The following is a 19,532-nucleotide window of genomic DNA, read 5'->3' as shown; positions in this document are numbered from 1 at the left end:
CTGACTTGACTAAAATGAGTAACTTGCTATTTATTTTTACTGCTCAAACCAGATATTTATTTAACCAGATATGATTCATCTATAATGATTATTTTTCAAATTTTATGAAATTCATATAGAATGCCAGAGATTTTTTTAAATTATGAATATATACATACACTATATGTATGTATACACACATTTATATGGAGACGATTCAATTCCAGGAATGACTATTAAATGCATAACCACTACACCAACTACCCTCACAGAATTTTCCTGGAGAGTGACCCCTTTGAGAATGGTGCAACATTTTATTCATACTATATATCAGTGACTAACACTATGTTCATAGTGTTCAAGAAAGAATTGATACCAAATGGTACTGAATTTCCAGTCTAGTATATTCTAGTTATCCTGCCAACTCCATAGGACACAAAAGGAGGATCTGCAAGTACAGATTCTCCTTTCTAGAAAAGACTCACAACACCAGACACCCTTCCTATAAAGAAACCCAAATCACCTGGAAGATAAATTATGCTAGATTTCATAAGTGTATTTCTCATGTCCATTTGTTCCTTTTTTGCAAATAATATTCATTTGTTGTGTTGTTGGAAATTTTTACAACTACTCAACATACTGATATTTCCATTTTCTTCTTATGCAATTGCCTTTTTATGTTATGCTTCAATTGATTCTTGCCTAAAAATTATAGCACTTTTGCCATCAAAAGCCAATGCCCATATACTGGTTAAAATATGAAAAAATTATTTAAACATTTTAAACCCCAAAAGATGTTTACAAATTTTTTAATTAAATATTCAAAAAGTCATGACAATGTAAAGAAAATACTGTACAAAATGTAACACATCAATACAGTTCCTAGTGTTAGCTGCTCAAGTCATCTTCAAAGATGTAAAAATTGCTTCTAAAATTACTTTCACTAGATCACACACATACACCATATATATATTTATATATGATTTCATATGTTTTATATAATCTCTACTAAGTTCAACCTAGTTTTTCTGCCAATGTTGGAAAAGAAGATAATTTCCTAGACGAATACTACCCAAAGTTCTAAGATTGTGTTTTCACCAAAAATATAGGCCAATGTGTATATAATGCTACAACAGTGAAAAAAGTAAGCACCAAAAAAAACTAAGTATGCACCACATGTTCTCTAATTAAAAATCACAAGAAAAAGAAAAAGAACCAACTAAAATAGTCAAGATGGGGCATGGCAAAGTGCATTATTATAGTGGAGTAGTATATAACCATTAAAATCCCAGTTCATTGGTAAATTCCCCCTTCACTGATATCAAAAAACATAAAATCTACCATATCCTTTTTGGGAACAAACAGTGATAGTATCAAATAAATATGCAAAAAAGAATGAGAACTACTCCATTAATTTCATATGGTAACTAAATACTGTACCTAATCTATCCTAAAGATGTTCAAAAGTAATCGATTCTCCCAAGTATAAATCCAACACACCTTTACAGTCATGCTCAAAGAGCATGAATTCCCCTCAACTCATAAACACCTTGAAAGACTTATACAGGGAATAGTCACATATGTTTACTCTGAAACACCAAATAATCAACTAATGAACTGAAATTCTATGCTCTTATTTTCCCATCAAAAACACAGTGATTCATGAGTTTCATTCAAAAATACTAAATCACTTTAACCTCAATGACTACACAAATTTTTTTTAACATTCTACAAATTTAAGGCTTTTCTTTCTACATATGGTCTTTAGAATTTGGTTTGGCTTTATTCACTTCATAATGAGTCATATTCTGGAGTTGGAATTACACAGGGAAATTAATCCTCTGAATTAATAGAAAATGATGAGACCATTTAACCCTCAACTTTGTTTTTACTTCTTAGGAAATTTATCTTTGTCCACCCCTTGCGCTGTAAGATCCATACTCATGCATTATGTAACATTTCATGACACAGAGAATGATGAAAGAGTAAATTTTCAAGAAATACTTATTGGATAAATACATTAACAGAATCATAAAATAATATGAAGGAAATATATGTCATAATTAATAAAAGGAACTGTTAAATACATAAATGTCAAAAGCTTATGATCACTGAACTTTACAATTAAAACTGCTATCCTCTCCCTTACTGAGAATGCATTTTCAAACATTTTAATTTTATATTCTTCATAGACTGTTTTCAAAATAGCCCCAAAATTGCCAAAATACATTACCAGCAGAATGCTTTTTTAAATAACAAAATACTAAACCTATTTTATTCAAGCCTTCATTTACTTAAATCAAAAGTAATTCTACATTTTTAAGAGACAAATACTGAAACAGTTGTGATTTAGCTAACTCTTGAAAGTATTTCAAGAGAAATTTGCTAGTTAAAGCACGTGGCAAAAAATTCACTAAAAATTATTTTCAAATTTTTAAAACTTTAGAATACTTTCTCTTAATGGACATTTACATGAAATAACCCAAATCAAGAAAAAAGTAACTTCTAAAACTATTTTTAATTTGCAACTTATAAAACTTTCTTACAAAGTCAATCAATACCTAACCTGAGATTTGTCTTCATGAATAGAAAGTTTTCAATATGGACTCTAGAGATCATTACTGCTATATCAAGCTCGGAAAGCAGTATACTTATTTTCTTTGGTGCACTGTATTATGAATATTCTTATCAATATAATTATGGATTTGTAAATGACAGCAATTTCACTGTCCATGATATCTGTTAAGATCTCATTATATCCTTCAATGATAGTGTTGTAAAAAGCTTGGCAGAATAAAAGTAGAAGACTTTAGTTTGAGTTGAGTCTTCAGCATATATAATTTTTTAAACAATGTGTCACAAATATAAAAAGAAATATCCAAAACTTATAATGACTACATTTTCAAATTATGCCAAATAAATGACTAAAATTAAGTTTAAAAAACTCATGAACTCCAAGTACACTGTCACCCACTGATATAACTGGCAGAGATAATTCAGGCAGAGATAATTCAAGTTCATTACATGACATTTACTAAGGGACCAGAATGGGTGAGTAACCTTACTTTTGAACCTAAACATCCACATTCAAAGGTACGCAGTGAGAATAAAATCAAAATGTATATAGAAATCATTTTTTAATGTTTAAACTCTCTACCAATGTCAGATTACTCTGTTAAGATGAACTAGTACCTAAAATCCACATATATATATTCTTGGGAATAATATCCTTCTTGCTGGAGAAATAGTGTTTTCTTTTGTATATCTTTAGAGATAATTGTTGTAAATTGTGCCAAGAGATACTTATTGTTTTCAGTTCCTACCAACATTCCATGAAAGAGAGTTTACAGATATTGAAAATATCCAGAAAACAGTTCATGTGCAGTAAGCCACAAATGAGGAATCAATTCAGTAGTTAATTCCAAAACGTTTATCAAATTTCCTATATGCCAGGCCCTGTCTAGGCACTAGAGAGCAGCATAAAATAAACTGTGTTATTATGAAGCTATCATCCACTAGGGGAAAGCAGGTATCCAACAAGCAAACCAAAAAATATGAGATACATTTTCAGGCATTGATAAAAATACAAAATAAGCTTTGTAACTTATACTGTAAGTCCCATCTACAGTGGTTCAGAGAATAGACATGAAGGAGAAGTGGAGACATAGGCAAGGCTTTGGAGGATAACACCTGAAACAAGTTAAATGTTGACTGTTAATTTTTATCATTTTGTGTTCATACCTCAACTATAAGTAGGATATGAAGTGGAAAATTAGAAATACTGCAGAATTACATTCTTCATGTAAGAGCTGGGATCTAATAATGAGTAAAGATGTCTTTCATGCCACACTAGAAATCACACATGAATGAGAATCAGAAGAAACTGGTCTGATTAGAAGGACTTGGGAGAACAATGAGGCTGAGTAGGCTGCAGAGTGTGATATTATGCAAACCCCCACATTTTCTACATTTATGGACTTCAAAAACACATAAAATAGATAATTAGACAAATAATCTTCTACCTTATTTTCAAATAACTTCTAAATCTAAATTGGTAGTCAATGAGTGTTGATCTATGTGAATTCACATATTAAACACATCATTCTGCTTTTTTAAAAGAGAAAGATTTTGGGCAGTTCTCACCAAACCTTAGATACAGGACAAATGCCTGTAATATAAAAGGTTATTCTATGAAGATGTTATCTATTTCTTATTTATTTACCTATGGGGCCATATTACAAATGAGTCCACTAGAAAAGCAAGTTTAGTAAAAGTGACTATCTTCCTTTTCTATGGAAAAATAACTCTCAAGATAAATCCAGTACTTCTTAGTCAACTGACCATATTTTGGAATTCTTATTTAGCCAAAAATGAACTTGAATAGATTTCAATTTATATTTTTAATAAAAAGTGAAAGCTAAAATTTAAACAATCAGACAGTATTTTAAAAATCTATCTTGGCTAAGCTCTGATAAGGAATAAGATGTCACAAAGAGTTTTAAAACATGACACAGTTCTGAGACTTCTGAACTTTTGGATCTGCATCCGACTATGTGGCAGCCAATAGCACATGAGCAATATAAGCGCTGCTAGTTCTCTGCTGAAAGTATAAAATACAAGCTATATCTCAGACCTCAAAAACACAGAATATTTTATAGTAGCTTTATATTGTTACATATTGAAATAATTTTTGATTCACTGGGCTATGTAAAATATATTATAAAAATTAGTCTCGTGTTTTTCTTCATTTTTATTTAACGGGTCTTCTGGAAAACTTAAAATGACACTATGTGGCTGGTTTTATGATCTGCATTGTATCTCCATTTTTAAACAGTATTCTCTATATGGGGAGTTATGGTGGGAACATTAATTTGAGTATATCTGTTTTATTAAACAAATGTCACCAACCAACTGATATACAAATCAAGACATGACTTTTTCTCCATCTTTTTTATGGGTCAGTTATTTTTAATTTTTTAACTTTATTCATTTATTTATTTATTTTTGGTACCAGGGATCAAACTCAGGACCTTGCACTTGCAAAGCAGGCACAGCACCACTGAGCTAAATCCCCAGCTAATTGTATTTTTTAATTAGTACATATTTGTCATACATATTGATTGCATTCATAATAGAGAATTTGTACCTGTACATATCTTAATTCTTTTTTATTCCCACTCCCCTCCACTCCCTCCAACCCTTATTCCCCTCCCCATCTACACAAGCTTTGTTTCCATTTTTTTTCCTTCCATTCTTTTTTTTTCCTTTTCCCAAGGCATAGTACTCAATATTCAAGTTGTGAACCCAACAAGTCCTCAGTTCAGCTCTTTATTCAGCCAATTAATACCACCCAGACATGTCTGATCCTCATTTTATCCTTAATATTTCTATCTAGGATAATAATATTCTAACAGGGTGTTGCAAAAATGAGGAACAACATGACTAAGAATCAGCTGTCAGTATGGTCAGAGGTGTTGATCCATAAATGGAGTAAGACAGTAGCAGCAGCAATGAAAACAGCAGTAGTCATATGTACCTGCTATCTGGACATTAGATTTATTTTTTAAAAGTTTGAGCTGGAGTATTAAGTGCATTAGCCAATTACAGCTTTCTTTTCAATTTGAATATTATATTTAGAAAGTATTGAATGATATTGCCCTGCATTAGTTTTCTTGATTCTGATCAATTCCTTATAAAAGGTTGCACTGCCTCAACTACTACAGAATTTATTTCTGCATTACCTGAAAATTCTATTCTAATATAAAATAAATACACATTACATACCTATGGCTTTCTTTATATGCTTCAAAGAAAAAACTAGAGCCCTAGAAGTCACAAATGGAGAAAATTAAGATATTTTTGAAGTTAGTTGACTATAAACCTCCATAAATGTCATTAATACTTTCAGCACATTTACTTTTCTCTTCCATTTATTCCTCTTATATCCATTTTTTTAAAAAAACACTTTTAACATTCATTCTCACATCACAGTATTTTAACTTCTCAACACCTCCAGCACCTTCCTTAGCCACAAGCTATATCATACTGTAAAATATGTTCACAATCTGACTATGCCCTACTTTCAAATTCTGAAAATACAATATTCTCCTCTAAGCGCAACTACTCACCCTTGCACTGTTCTCATTCTGTGAAAAATAATGAACCTATTAGTTTTTACTTTGACTATCAAGCTCTCAAATATCACAGTAAGAACTCAGAGAGTTGCCCTTTCCCAACCCAGATTCATTTGTGACTTTTTACAAAAGAGTCACTATGTGAAGAAAGCCCACCTCTATGCTGTACTCTGGCCCTGCTTCCCTGGTCTCCTAATCAAGTCAACCTCTTGACTTGATGCTTCCTTGACTCATTTGGATAGACGTTAAACGCTGCTAGAGAATATAACGCAATTTTAGTGACTAAAATGATAACAAATATTAACTCTGCCAAGTTCCTTATATTGCCAGAATCTTTTAGAGGCCTCATGCCTATATCCTGCTATGTCCTACAAGCTCCTATCCTTATACCAGTTAATTTCAACCTCAGACTTATCTGCAAAGACTGAAGTTATATAAGAAAGCAGGCTCCCTGCTACAGGACTTTATCAGGCTTATTTACCTTTACACTTTACAGAAAAAATGCAAACCTACAAAATATTTGAAAGAAAAATGCAACAAAACTAGAATAAGTACTCCCTGAATTTAAAGGTGGCTAACAAAGGATAACTTACTTTTCATTCATTCATTTTCTCCCCTCCCCCTCCTCTTCTTCCTCTTCCTTTTTCCCTCCCTCCCTCCTCCCCCTCTCTCTAATTAGACTGCAGACATCAAGGCGTTTAGCCCTCAAATAAATCAATATGCGTCTCCCACAATCATTAATTTTGTAGCACATATAAAAAAATTTTCCCAATTCTACTAAAATTTGACTTTCATGTCCTTCTTCTAAAATTAAAGATTTAAGCATTGCATTATTTGCCTTTAGTTCCTTTTTACCTATAAAAGTCCCCCCAAAGTGATTTTTCAAGAAAGTCACATGTCTGGTATCTACAATGCTGAATACTCTCCATTCTAGATTTACCACATTATTTCTTGTGGCTTAATTTAACTTGTTCTTTCCCTGTGTTTTCTGTAAACTGAAAGTTAAGTGTCACATGGTTTCATTAGATTCAAATTAATATTCTAGCAACAATATGTCACAAATGGATTGTGGACTTCATATAGCATCGTATCAGGCACTTGGTGCAAGGTTGTTTGTTAGTGGTGCTGGCTTTGATCATTCAGTTATTGAATGACTGCCAGATACAATTAAGAAGTAATACTTGAGCACAAGAATGTGTTATTCTCCAAAATACTTTTATTGATAGTTTTATCACTCGTTAATTCTTGTTTGAATCACTTATTTCATTAAGATCTGCAAACAGTAATTTGCTAACTAGCAATTCTTTCATTTAACTCAGAGTATTTTGTGAAGAACTGTGCCCCATTTAATAGCTCCTCCTAAACAATAGGCTAACATCTAATGTTTTCAATTTATTAACTGCTTTTGGTATTTGTGTTGTTTTGTTTTGTTTTGGGTACCAGGAATCGAACTCAGAGCCTTACATTTGCCAGACAGGTGCTTCACCGCTGAGCTACATCCTCGGCTCCTGTTATATTTTATTCACCTTTTTTTGTTTTTGTTTTTTATTTGTTTGTTTTTGGTACCAGGGATCGAACTTGGGACCTTGCACTTGCGTGGCAGGGGCCAGAACCACTGAGCTAAATCCCCGGTACTATTTTATGCACCTTTTAAAAAGTTTTATTAGTAAATGTGGGGAGTTGATATGTGTGCATAATACATCCCAATTCTTTTTACATCCCCTTCCACTTCCTTTCCTCCTAGCTGCATCTTTCCTTTTATTCCCCTCCCCTCTCTCTCCATCTCTTGATTTTCTTCACATTTGAGAAAGATCTATCCATCAACTTTCTATTATCTAATTTATTTTGTTCTGTATCTGATTTTGGGGTTTCTCATATGAGAGAAACCATACAATATTTAAGCTTGTGTATCTGATTTATTTCACTAAACTTATGGTCTCCAGGTGCATCAATTTTCCTACAAATGACTAAAATTTATCATTTATGGCAGATTAGTACTCTTTTATGTAAATAACACAATTTCTTTATCCACTCATCTGTTGATGGACACATAGGTTGCTTCCAAGATTTAGATATTATGAATTGTGTTGCTACAAACATGGGTATGCATGTATCACTGTAATATGATGTCTTTAACTCTCCTGGGAAGATATCTGGGAGAATAGCTGGGTCAAATGGAAGTTCTAGTTTTAGTTTTTTGAGGGAACTCCATAGTGATTTAGTTTTTGGAGGGAACTCCATTCTGATTTCCACAGTAGTCAGACTAGTTTACATTCCCACCAATAATACAGATGGGTTCCTTTTCCCCTGCAGCTATACACCTTCTATTAAGATTATCAGTATGGACCTATGGATTTTACTATATTCAATGTTTTAGAATCTGTCACAGTCATTCTTGATGTTCAAATTAATTCAAATTTGGCAACTGGAGGACACTTCACACTAGCTCCTGTTTACAGTGTCTTAACCTTATTTATCTCTGAGCATTTCCTTTCTTTCTGGCACAATGATGAGATCCCCAACTTATCTTATAATTTTTCTGCTCAGACCTGGAATCATCCAATTCTCTAAAAAGTTCCAGATGCCTTGATTGGCGAATGATACACAGAAGCCGTGATTTGTTCACTGGATTTGCTCGTTCTACTGGAGAGACATTGCTCTGAAACCTTTTAAGAATACAGAACTAATAAATGTATTTGTTTCTGAATGCTATATACTGTTTTTGAGTATCTGATAAACTAAGCTCTTTACTTTTCTTTAAATATCCCTTGGTATGTTTGCTTTATTTTTTTCTATACGTAATTTAAAAATCAATTTATCCAGTTCAGAAATTTTTTAGTGACTTCCAATTGACGATATGTTTCATGCACAGACACAAACACACACACACACACACACAAGACACATAAAGTTTGGAAACAACAGACTTCAATAGACTTATTTAAGATGCTGCCACATCATATCTGGAATCATGGATCACTTGTTCACTTGCCCAAGACTAATATGTCTCATTTAGTTTCCTCTTAAAACTAACTGATTTTAACCACAGATTCTTTTCAAGGACCCTTTCTTCAGGCTTCACTTTCCTTTGAGCCTTAGGAATTACTTCTGATGAGCAATATTTCTTTTCTTTACACACACACACACACACACACACACACAGGACACTGTTCTGAGTTTCTGTGGCTACCTATTTTTCTACTTTTTATTAGTTCTTAAGTCGTGTAGAAAAGAATAACATTTCCAAAATTTATGTCATCGAATAACTTAGACTTTTTATGTGGACAATTTTGTAATATCTCCTTCCAGCCTTGAGTGTATTTCCCAGATATAGACCTGAATTTCAATACCACACTGGTCATTTCACATAGAACTTAATGCTGGAATTTCAAATCACTGTTACATTCAAAATTGAACCATTCTCATACCCGAATCAGATCAGGCTCCCTTCTAGATATAATCTCTAGCTTTGTTTTATACCACTAGTTTTCAGTATAGCCCAATTCTAAAATTTTGAAGGCAGCTTTTATTTCTTCCTCCACTTTGGTCTCCAAACCCACTTCTTTCATGAACTTGTAGATTTACCATCAAAGGTCTCTGAAACCCTTTTTTCTTGCTCATTGAAACTGCCTCCACTGTGGTTGATGTTTCTCATTCCTGAAAATATTCACTTTTTTAACTTCCAAGGAAACTAATAATGAAAGACTTTTTGCACATCTGAAAAGGCAATTAAACACAGCATCCTAAAATAACATCTTGCAGTTGTATGTGTTTCATATTATTAACAAAGAGATAAAATGAGCTTGAAAATTGTCACATCCAAATATGTGTAACAGTGAAATTCTGAGATGGAGACGATGTTATTATGGTGTGATGCTGGTAGACAGAAGAGACACCTACATTTATAGGCTTGCTGTGTTATGAAAGGATTGGCTGCTTGGTTTTTCTTTGTGCAAAAGACTAATTTTCCACATTACACTGCAAAAACTTCAAGAGTACAGATTACATTTTGCACTTAGTTAAGACTGAATGCTTTTCCCTGGGCTCCTATAAAGCCACTGTAGACAGAGAACCATCTATTCTATCACCACCAGAACACCAGTGATAATTTACAAACTTCCGTGCCTTCGGTTGTCCTCAGAAAATTCAATAATCTTGGAGTGTGATTCTATGATCACCTGAAGGTTCTTTCAGAACCAGAAAGACTTTTATATAATTGATACCATTTTCTGTTATTTTAGCAAAATTACTTACCTAGTGAAAGATACTACCTAATGAAAATATGCCAAACTAGTCATCATGAATAATATCTCAAGAATAAATATATAGCAATTGTTTCATATTTTAAAAAAATTTTCTCCACAAACCAACTATCCCCACTTACACAATAGTCCAGAAGGTGTCATTTCAGACTTTCGGCCCTTTACTGGTCCCTTTACCACCTGTGGAACTTTTGAGCAAGTTATATATTTTTCCAAGTCAGTTTTCTCCAATGTACAAAATGATGATGTTCTCTATAATTCCCCTCTCTGCTTAAGATTTATACATTGCTATGAAATAACTCTTTAATTTCTGACCTAAGCTGAGGAGTCTCCATGGACAGGTCAGGGGACATTTATCTCAAACAATAAATGAAGTTCTCCCACTGCCACCTCTGGGGCCAGGAATGGATAGGAAAAAATAAATCAACTTCATTATTTTCCAGGATTCACTCTCAGAAAAACAGTAAGATACTGCAAAAAAAACCCACTTTTTTTAATTATGGAGGAATTATAAAAACACAACTTTCCACAATATACCTTTAATATTTAACATAAATGTAGCAAAATACAGAGACAAAAAAAACCCCCTTAAAATGTTGCTATAAACCTAAAAGCTATTAAAGAAAAACTAATAAAAGCTGACAACAGCTGGGAGAGATCTATGTATTCAGAAAGTCAAAATTTAATAATAAATCAGTGATGACAAATATAACACTAAATTATGAAACTATTTTATTCAGAAATTACCTTTTACTTATTTAATAATCATTGTGCCCAAAATCATGGTTTGATGAAGCTAATTGTTTTCACTGTAACTACTGTGAAAATTTATGTGTCATTGTCAATTATTGAAGAAAAGACTCAAAATTATGAAAATTTTAAAGAGATTTGTGCAAGACACTGAATGTTAACATATAATAACAGTAAGAAGATAAAAACTGTGGATCAGGGAGGTTCTTTTTTAAAAAATAAAATTTTATTTACTTTCTGGAGCTCCATTAACACTTGGAAGAATAAAATTCATCGTTACCTCAGTTTTTCCCAGTACAATATAGTTTCCTGAATGAGAGTATGGCAGAAGCGGTGAAAAAAATAACTATTTTTTAAACCCAGGGCTAATCAATATTTTTTAAGTTTCAAAAAGTCAGCAAAGAGAATAAACTGCGACTAAAATATTTCCCTATTCCTCTGTATTATATATATAATTCTAAATACCCACTTCTCTTCAACTTCATAATGAACTTTTTGAAGACTTGAAATGTAGACTTTGATTTGATTTGATGTACTGTTTAATTAGTTGCTTACAATATCAATAACCAGTAAATAAAACATGACTACACTTTTATTCAGGTGGAAAACGTTCAAAAGTAACATATACTTCTCACTGTTTCCATATGCTTCATAATGGCTTATTAAAAATACAACTATTTTGTTTGGGAAATAGCTATCCATACAGCACAAGTTTTTTTAACTAAGAATTAATCTAACGTCAAATTATTTTCTATTTTTATTCCTAATTTTTATTAGTTTCTTTTAAAATATAAGTTTATAATGTATTTTAATATTCTATTAACTACTAGCATTTTGTAAAAATTACAGAAAATTACCTAGATCTCACTTTAAAAGAAAGTAATACATTCTTTCTAACTATAAATATAAAAAAAAATGTATAAAAAAATGTTTGGAACTTTTCCTCTATGTAACACCAACATGATGTGGCTACCTGATATACACTAAGAAAAAAAAGTGTGCAATTTGATTGCTTATATACAAAGATAAATTTCAAGAAATAATTGTTCATATTTGAAAGTGAAAATGCATTCTTTAAATATTCTTAGACAAACCACACACTCAAGTCAATTCCAACCACAATTTCTTTCTCTAAATGTACAAGGCTTGGACAGAAACTTAAAACTAATAAAGGAATCCAGGACTCTTAATAATAACCACATTTCCTTCCCACAGAAAAGGTGCAGGAATTTTTTTCTGCAGTGCTAGAGACTGAACTCATGCCCTCTCATATGCTAGGCAAGTGCCCTACTACTGAGCTACATACTCAGCCCACATTATAGGAAATGTAACAGACTGTTCTAAGTCTGTGATGATTTCATTACAATTTATTAAAATATGTGAGGCAAAGATCCAACACCCAACTTAATTTATGTGTTTTCTTTCCCTCACCTCCCACCTTCACTTGGGAAACCCTTTCTCCTGGAAAAAAATTTTCAGTAATCAGAACCCAGACAGGTTGCTTGGTCAATGGAGAAACAATACATTTTTTCAAGAAACACCAGCAGGCTGTGCTAACTCTAGGATACTACATCCAACAATCTTAAAAGAAAAAAATCTCACAGAGCAAGTAGCAGTTGAAGGTGTCATAGTATTCCCAGTTCAATTCATAGAGGAAACTATGCAAATTTGAACATCACAAATAGAAATTTATTATCAATATTTAATATAATGAAAATGAATATAAAATAAATGAAAACAAAATGATAAGGTTCTAGATGATCTTTATTTATAGAATTACAAATGCAACTTATCTCTTCTCCCACATTAAAATTTTGTGAGTATCTTTTTGGTCTTGTTATGGTTTTAACCTCATTTTGAAATATCACAGAGTACTTCTTCTGCCTAATCTAAAATACAAACTAGGCTGAACTTAGGGCAACAATTGTTCTCTTAGTGAAAATCCAAGTTTGGTCACTCAAGTTATTTCTTTCTTGCTTGCCTCTCTCTCTTTCTCTCTCTCTCTCTCTCTCTCTCTCTCTCTCTCTCTCTCTCTCTCTCTCTCTCTCTCTCTCTCCTAAAAGAACTACATGACTTATAATGCATGCAACCAGTGGAAAAAATATTCTACACACACTATATTGCATTTTTAAATAAATGAGCATTTCTACTTACATGTTATGATTTAAACGGTTTTTAAACACAATGTTGCAAGTGTTTTTAAATGTTTTACGTTAGCTTTCTGAACCATATGAAAGACTACTTGAGCAATGAGCTCATTACATGAAAATAAGAAAATTCATGTCTAAGGCTTAATGACATAGTATTGGCTTCAAATCTTACAACTATGCACTTCAAAGTATCAAGTCTGGTGTTCATGGACAATAATATAATTTCTGTTTCTTATATAAATGCCAAGAGGACTTCCTTTACATAGAGAAAAGCTGCCCTGAGTACAAAAATAATTCACATATAATGTAACTTCCAAGACTTTTGAGATACATGGAAGCAATGTGAATAAAAACATATAGATAGCCTTCTAGATGTTACACTACATCCTAATCTCCTTCAGATAAATGACCTTTTGTATTCCTTATTCTTCCATCTCAAAGAGTAAACAAAAAAAGACAAAAACTTCTCTTTTCATAAACTGAAGGTGCACATTCAATGAGAGGTTTAGTGCATCCTAAAAAATAACCAAGGTATGTTTGTTGACCCCTTTGTCATGGACACTTCTGTGGGCTGGAGTTAGTTTTTCTTTCTGTAGATACCCTAGAAGAAAACTTAATCTGAGAGGTAAAAGTTATTTCATTTGCTTTCTGTTTATTTTTATCAAAATCCAAAATACACATGCATGATAAATTTAAGGCTAAACTTTTCATTGAGGGAGGGGGAAATAAAGCTTTCACAATCAAATCATCTGAATAATAGTTACTCTCTAGATTTTAAGATTTAAAGTATGACTTTCCTAAATTTATTTGTACAGTAAATTTTCCAGCAGGTTCTGTCACTGTATTGAATATAGAAAAAAGGCTTTTTATAGAGAACTGATCTGTCTTTGAAAAGTAATGCGAGGTTCTATACTGGAAACATGTAACAGAACAATCATAAAATATCACAGAATATATTCAGCACTGAGTACTTCAATGCTACCGACACAACAAAATCATCAGCAAATCGCTCACCCCCACCCTGTCCTCAGCTGGGGCGGGGGAGCTAGTATCAGGTGGTTCAAAAGTGAGAAACACTGTCCCTTTAAAATTTAAAAGGCTGTTTTGTACCTGTGAGGTGGAGTCTCATTAATGCAAACTAAGAGTTCAGTCCTCAACCTGAAAACCCAATGGCCGTCCTTTAAGTATTTCCCCAATCCCTAGAAGGCGCCACCAAGCACCTAAAATCAATGCAATACCACAGAGATTGAAGATCCAAACACAGCACCACTAAGGAGGCAAAGCCTTTCTGAACAAGCAAGAGAAGCTGAGAAAGACCTATTGGGTTGTTTGCTCATTACGAATAGGAGGACTAGGAGTTGAGCGTGCGGGGACTGGTGCCATTCTTAAGACTCTGCAAAGGTCTCAGCTCCTGCCCGCGTGGCCGAGAGCCAGCCCCTCCGGAAGATGCTGTCCCCGCCGCTTCTCCGACCATCTCCCGGGTGCTCTGAGGGGCCGTCCTGGACGGCCCGACGGCCAGCGCCCCACACTCGGCCCTCGCCCCTTCTGCTCTGCAAGTGGCCCTTGGAGAACTTACTGGGCCCGCGGCCACCGCGCTCAGGCCGCCACCGCCAGCGGCGCAGATGCCGCCCGCCCGCCGCAGAGCCGACCTGGACGCAGCCAGGGGAGACTGTATTTTGCGCACATCCAAAAAATGATCCAGAGGCAGGGAAAGGAATTCGGTTTTCCCTGGCTCCCGGCGCGGCTTTCCCCCACCGCGGTCTCGGACACTGCCCGAGAAGCGCGCGCGTACACACACACACACACACACACACACACACACACTCTTTGCCAGGACCAGTGTTGCCATCGCACACCCGGGAAACGCCTCCAAGGGGACCAAGTACCTGCTCTCTGCGAGCTGCTCAGCTGTTCACTTCGTCCTCCGTTGACAAGGAAACCAAACCGCACTTCATTTTTTTTTTCCAGAAAAACCTTCCACTGCCATCATTTGAAAATTGATTTACGGGGAGGGGAGGAGAAGGAAGAAGGAATAATATAGATATAGATATCAGGATATCTATCATAAAATTATCTCGGTTTTGTTCTCTTTTTTAAAAAAGTCAAATGTGCAAAAGTCATAGTTAATGTAAAGGAGGAAAAAAAAGTATTTTGCTTAAAAATGATCCCAGTCACCAGCTGCAAGAAAAGTTTCATGTTATCAATGGGTATCAAAAACAGGGGGGAAAAAACGAATTTTTTCTCACCGGCTTCCAAAAAAGGAATAAAAAATATAAAATTGAATATCTTTGCTCAGTGGTTTGCACCAGTACTGCAAGACCACAAACTTGTAAACACTGCCGTAAAATCCCACCTACAAAAAATGTTATCAGAAAAATAGGCAAAAAAAGAGTTAGAAACATGCTTTTTTAAATTTTTTTTACAAAGGAAAAAATAGGCACCATACTTCACATCGCTTTTTTTCCATAAAACCAGTTGCATATTCTGCTGGACTTGGGAGTCGCTCCCAGCGGGCACAGTCGCCACGGACTCCCAGACACAGCGCCTCGTCTACACAACGACCGCAAGCTAGAAAAACTTGGATTCAGGAAAAGGCTCAAAACCATGCTCTTTCAGCTTTCCCAAATATAAACAATAATCAAAGAAGTGGAAAAAAAAAAAAAAGAAGAAAGAAAAAAACAAAAACAAAAAAACAAAAAAGGACAAAAAAAAGAATAGGACAAGAATGCCACTGAGAAGGTACTCACCGAGCGGGAGTAAAATGTTGGAATAAAAATGAGATTTAGTATAAAATACAGTATGGCGGTGGAAGAAGGAATGAAGCGCGTTTTTTTCTCTCAGTCTCTGCCTCAGGCACTGACACGTGACTCGGAGCCAGGCTGCCTCGCGGGCGGCGGAGAAGGACCGAGGCTGCGAGGGTAGCCCGCCTCGGGCTCTCGGCGACGGCGACGGCGAGCGGCGGCTCCCGGCGTGGCTGCGTCCGCTGTGGGCCGAGACGAGCAGGTGCCGCTCACGCCGAGGCTGAGACGCGCACACGCACACGCAGGGCGGGCACGGAGAGGGGGAGCCGCGCGGGCTGGGCCCGAGGCGCGCAGCTGCCGCCGCCCCTGCCGCTCTGGCCGCGCCGCGCCTCGGACTGGAGCGCGTGTTCCGCGGAGGGGGCGCTGAGGGCCGCCGACCACACGCCCAGAGGGGACGCGCAACTTGCGCTCACCTCGAAGTTGCTGCCCGCCACTTCCTGCTTGCATCTATTTGTTCCCTCAGGGTAGTTACCTGGGGAGAGATGCGGCCCCTTCTCTCCCGAAGTTTCCCTATTCAAGCCTCGTGTAGCGCCTTCATTTCTCCCCTTCTCCGTGGATTCCCGTCCCTCCCAAGCCGCCTTTGCCACTGCCGCTCCTCCCCCCTCGCTCTGCGTTTTCCCCTCCGGCGCTCGGCGAGAGCCGGGGGCGTTGTCGCGGGCAAAGCTACCGTCAGTCTTTACAGCCCTCGGGTGGGCAGCCCAGCCCCTCTTCGGCCGGCTTCGGAGACGGGTCTTTGCACTTTGAAAGACAAAGCACCATCTTTTATTCAGAAAAACCCCGTCCCGGGTTTCTTTTTATTTGATTCGGTGCCGGCTGCAGGGTGGCGGGTGGGGCCGTGGGCGTCGGGAGTTCGTGTCGTTCGTGGACTGGGCATTGTTTGTTTGGTCTGCGTGTGCGCGCGTGCCTGCTGCCCAGCTCGTCTGGAAGGCTCTGCGGGTCCACGCTCGGTGGCCAAGACTTCCGCTTGACTCTTGCTCAAGTTGTTTGCTCAGACTGGAAGTCAAAGGAGAGGTGCAAGGGAAACAAGTGAGTCCATTGTGAGTGCTCGCCCGGGAGGGAGCCTGCGCTCCACGGTCGAGAGAGGGAGACGTGTACCGCGGAGAGGCCCAGGTGGCGGAGCAGTGCATTCTGAAGGTGAGGGTGAGAGAGGCTTTCTCCACCCTGCATCTGGCTCAGGATGCCTATCGCCTGAACAAAGATACCCTCAGCCAATCGCTAGATGCGTTGGGATTCTTCTGTTGCTGCCTGTTGAAGAATCGGCTTTCTGGACACTGGGATGCATCTATTTTTCTTCATTTTTGTGCAGTACTTGTTATCAGGACCATTTTTTCGCTGGGATGCTTTGCATCTGGTTTGGAGGGAATTATTATGATCTATACGTTTGAAAACGACCAATTAATATAGTTCTGCAGTTCTCAGATTCGTGCTCCTGATCTTTATCTCAATGTTTCTGATGTTGACGTTTAAGATAAAAATACTTCATCAGAAAAGATCTAACCTGGGCAATTCTGAAAATTAAGTATATATCCATTACAGAGAGCTTCAATAGCAAATATGATTTTCAAACATTTTGGCCAGAATTCACTGGCCAAATACAATATTAATCCACAATTTAAATTAAAGAGATTTTAAAATAGCCATTAAAATATCATTAAGTATGTATTTTGGTGAATTGCCAACTGTACACCCATTTATTATACATACTTTCCGGTAAGGATTGCTGATTAGAACTGCTGGCAGAGATGAATGCATCAAAGTGGATTTGGTAACTTTAGAAGCCTTTAGTTCTGTTCAGATATCACAAGATTTTAAGCTGGATAATACAGATCGAATGCTATGCTTTCCTCTGTAAAGCATGTTGGACTTGATTTTTCTGTTAAAATCTCTTCAAATCTGGTCTTTTTTTCTTCTGTCACTCGTAATTTTATCTACCATGAAAACCTTAATTTGCTAAATTTTCCGAATTACTCTTCCATTCAAACTACATCCAATTCTAATGATTTAAACAAAGTACTATCTTAATGCATATCTTTTCCCATTACTTACATCAAAAGAATATTGATATATGAGAAACTTCATTTTAAAAATGAGTTTTGAACTTTTGAGTCAACTGGGCAAGGTCTGGGTTTTAAAGAGTTACTCAAAAATAACTTTGAAAAACAAGCTGTTTAGAATTGCACTGCAGTAATGGCTGTCAGCCAATCACAGTGATTGTCAGGCTTTTATTATTCAATAAAATGACTCCCCTTTATGTTAAATGCAGCTCTGCTGAAGAAAAGCAAGACATCAATATCCTCCTTGAGCTTCTCCCATTTACTTACATAATTGGAGTACAGTGCTCAAAATATTCCACTACCATTTATCTCTTAGGTGCCATTTTTATCACTTTAAGTTTGTACCATCCCATTAAAAATAAGAGTAAACAGTCAAAGGGAAAGAATGAGTATTTACAAAGCATAGCCTCTCAGTTAAGTCTTATAACAGCTCTATGGCATTATTGGTATTATGGTATTATTGCACTCATTTTAAAGATTCAGGAAAACAAAATCAGTTTAAGTAATTGGCACAGGATTCTGTGGTTAGTACACAGAAGAAATGAGATTGGATCAGCCTTAAATCTGGTTTCACAGTGAATATTTTACAAAAACTACATGAAAAATACTAAGTACATTCAACTACTATTGTTGATGCTAATTAACAAAGACATTATTTTCTAAATTCAATACATCAAATAAGTTTGTGGCAATAATTTATATTATTCACAAGTAACAATTGTATACACATTTTTATTCACATAACAATTCCATAAACAGGGAATGAAGCAAACATGTAAAATACAGAGTTGAAGGAATTCAGCGTTTCTTAGCAAAAAAAAAAAAAAAAACCAGTATGAAGAAGGTGATCGTGTCATCCTAGTCAAGTTCTCAAGTTAACAATAGAAACTTTATCTTAAAGTTTCAAATGACCACCTTTTTTTATACCATGCTGAAGTAAACGATGGGGGGGGTTGCAAAGAAATGATGATACCTAAGGAAAAATTATTTTGAAGTATGTGCTACATAATCTCAAATGTTTTTCATTTTAAAAATAATCAAGGAATATGAAGTATATACGCACACACTTATGAAGATAAGCTTACTTTAAAATTATGTTATAGTTTAAAGGAACACTTTTATATTCAGCACTTTCAAATAATTTTCTTTTGCTTAATTTATTTTATACAATTTAATGATTTTTTGTTAATTTTTTCATTGTGTATTATATTCATGCCTATGAACATACTTTCTGCTTTCAAATTTTGATGAATCTTTGTAATTTTTTCTAACATTCCTATTTATAGGAATTAAAAATACTGAAACACATCAAATGTATATAAATTGTCAAAGAAAATGATTAGAAGTATTTTATTCTACACATAGTATGTTTTGTGGAATTAAAAGTCTATATATAATAAAA

General features: G+C 35.4%; 1 protein-coding gene across 13 annotated transcripts in view; it reads right to left on the bottom strand.

Moving 5' to 3' along the window:
- The window catches only part of Ralyl (RALY RNA binding protein like), a 733,271-nt gene extending 716,569 nt beyond the window's left edge, over window positions 1-16,702 (bottom strand). For 3 of the 13 annotated variants that reach the window (XM_013071205.3, XM_087190540.1, XM_087190535.1), the window contains exon 1: window positions 16,549-16,702. Coding sequence is in view for 1 of the 13 variants with exons in the window: in XM_013071200.3 (XP_012926654.1) it covers window positions 16,490-16,523 (34 nt within the window). In the remaining 12 variants the exon portion in view is untranslated. The other 10 variants (XM_087190536.1, XM_087190531.1, XM_087190538.1 and 7 more) reach the window with 9 other exon arrangements.
- Window positions 16,703-19,532: the final 2,830 nt, after the last annotated feature.

Source organism: Heterocephalus glaber, unplaced genomic scaffold (assembly GCF_053883595.1).
Source record: "Heterocephalus glaber isolate CG9 unplaced genomic scaffold, H.glaber_assembly_v1.0 deba00001553, whole genome shotgun sequence".
NCBI lineage: Eukaryota > Metazoa > Chordata > Mammalia > Rodentia > Bathyergidae > Heterocephalus > Heterocephalus glaber.
Note: the sequence above shows the minus strand (reverse complement) of the source record. Positions and strands in the feature narration are given on the sequence as shown.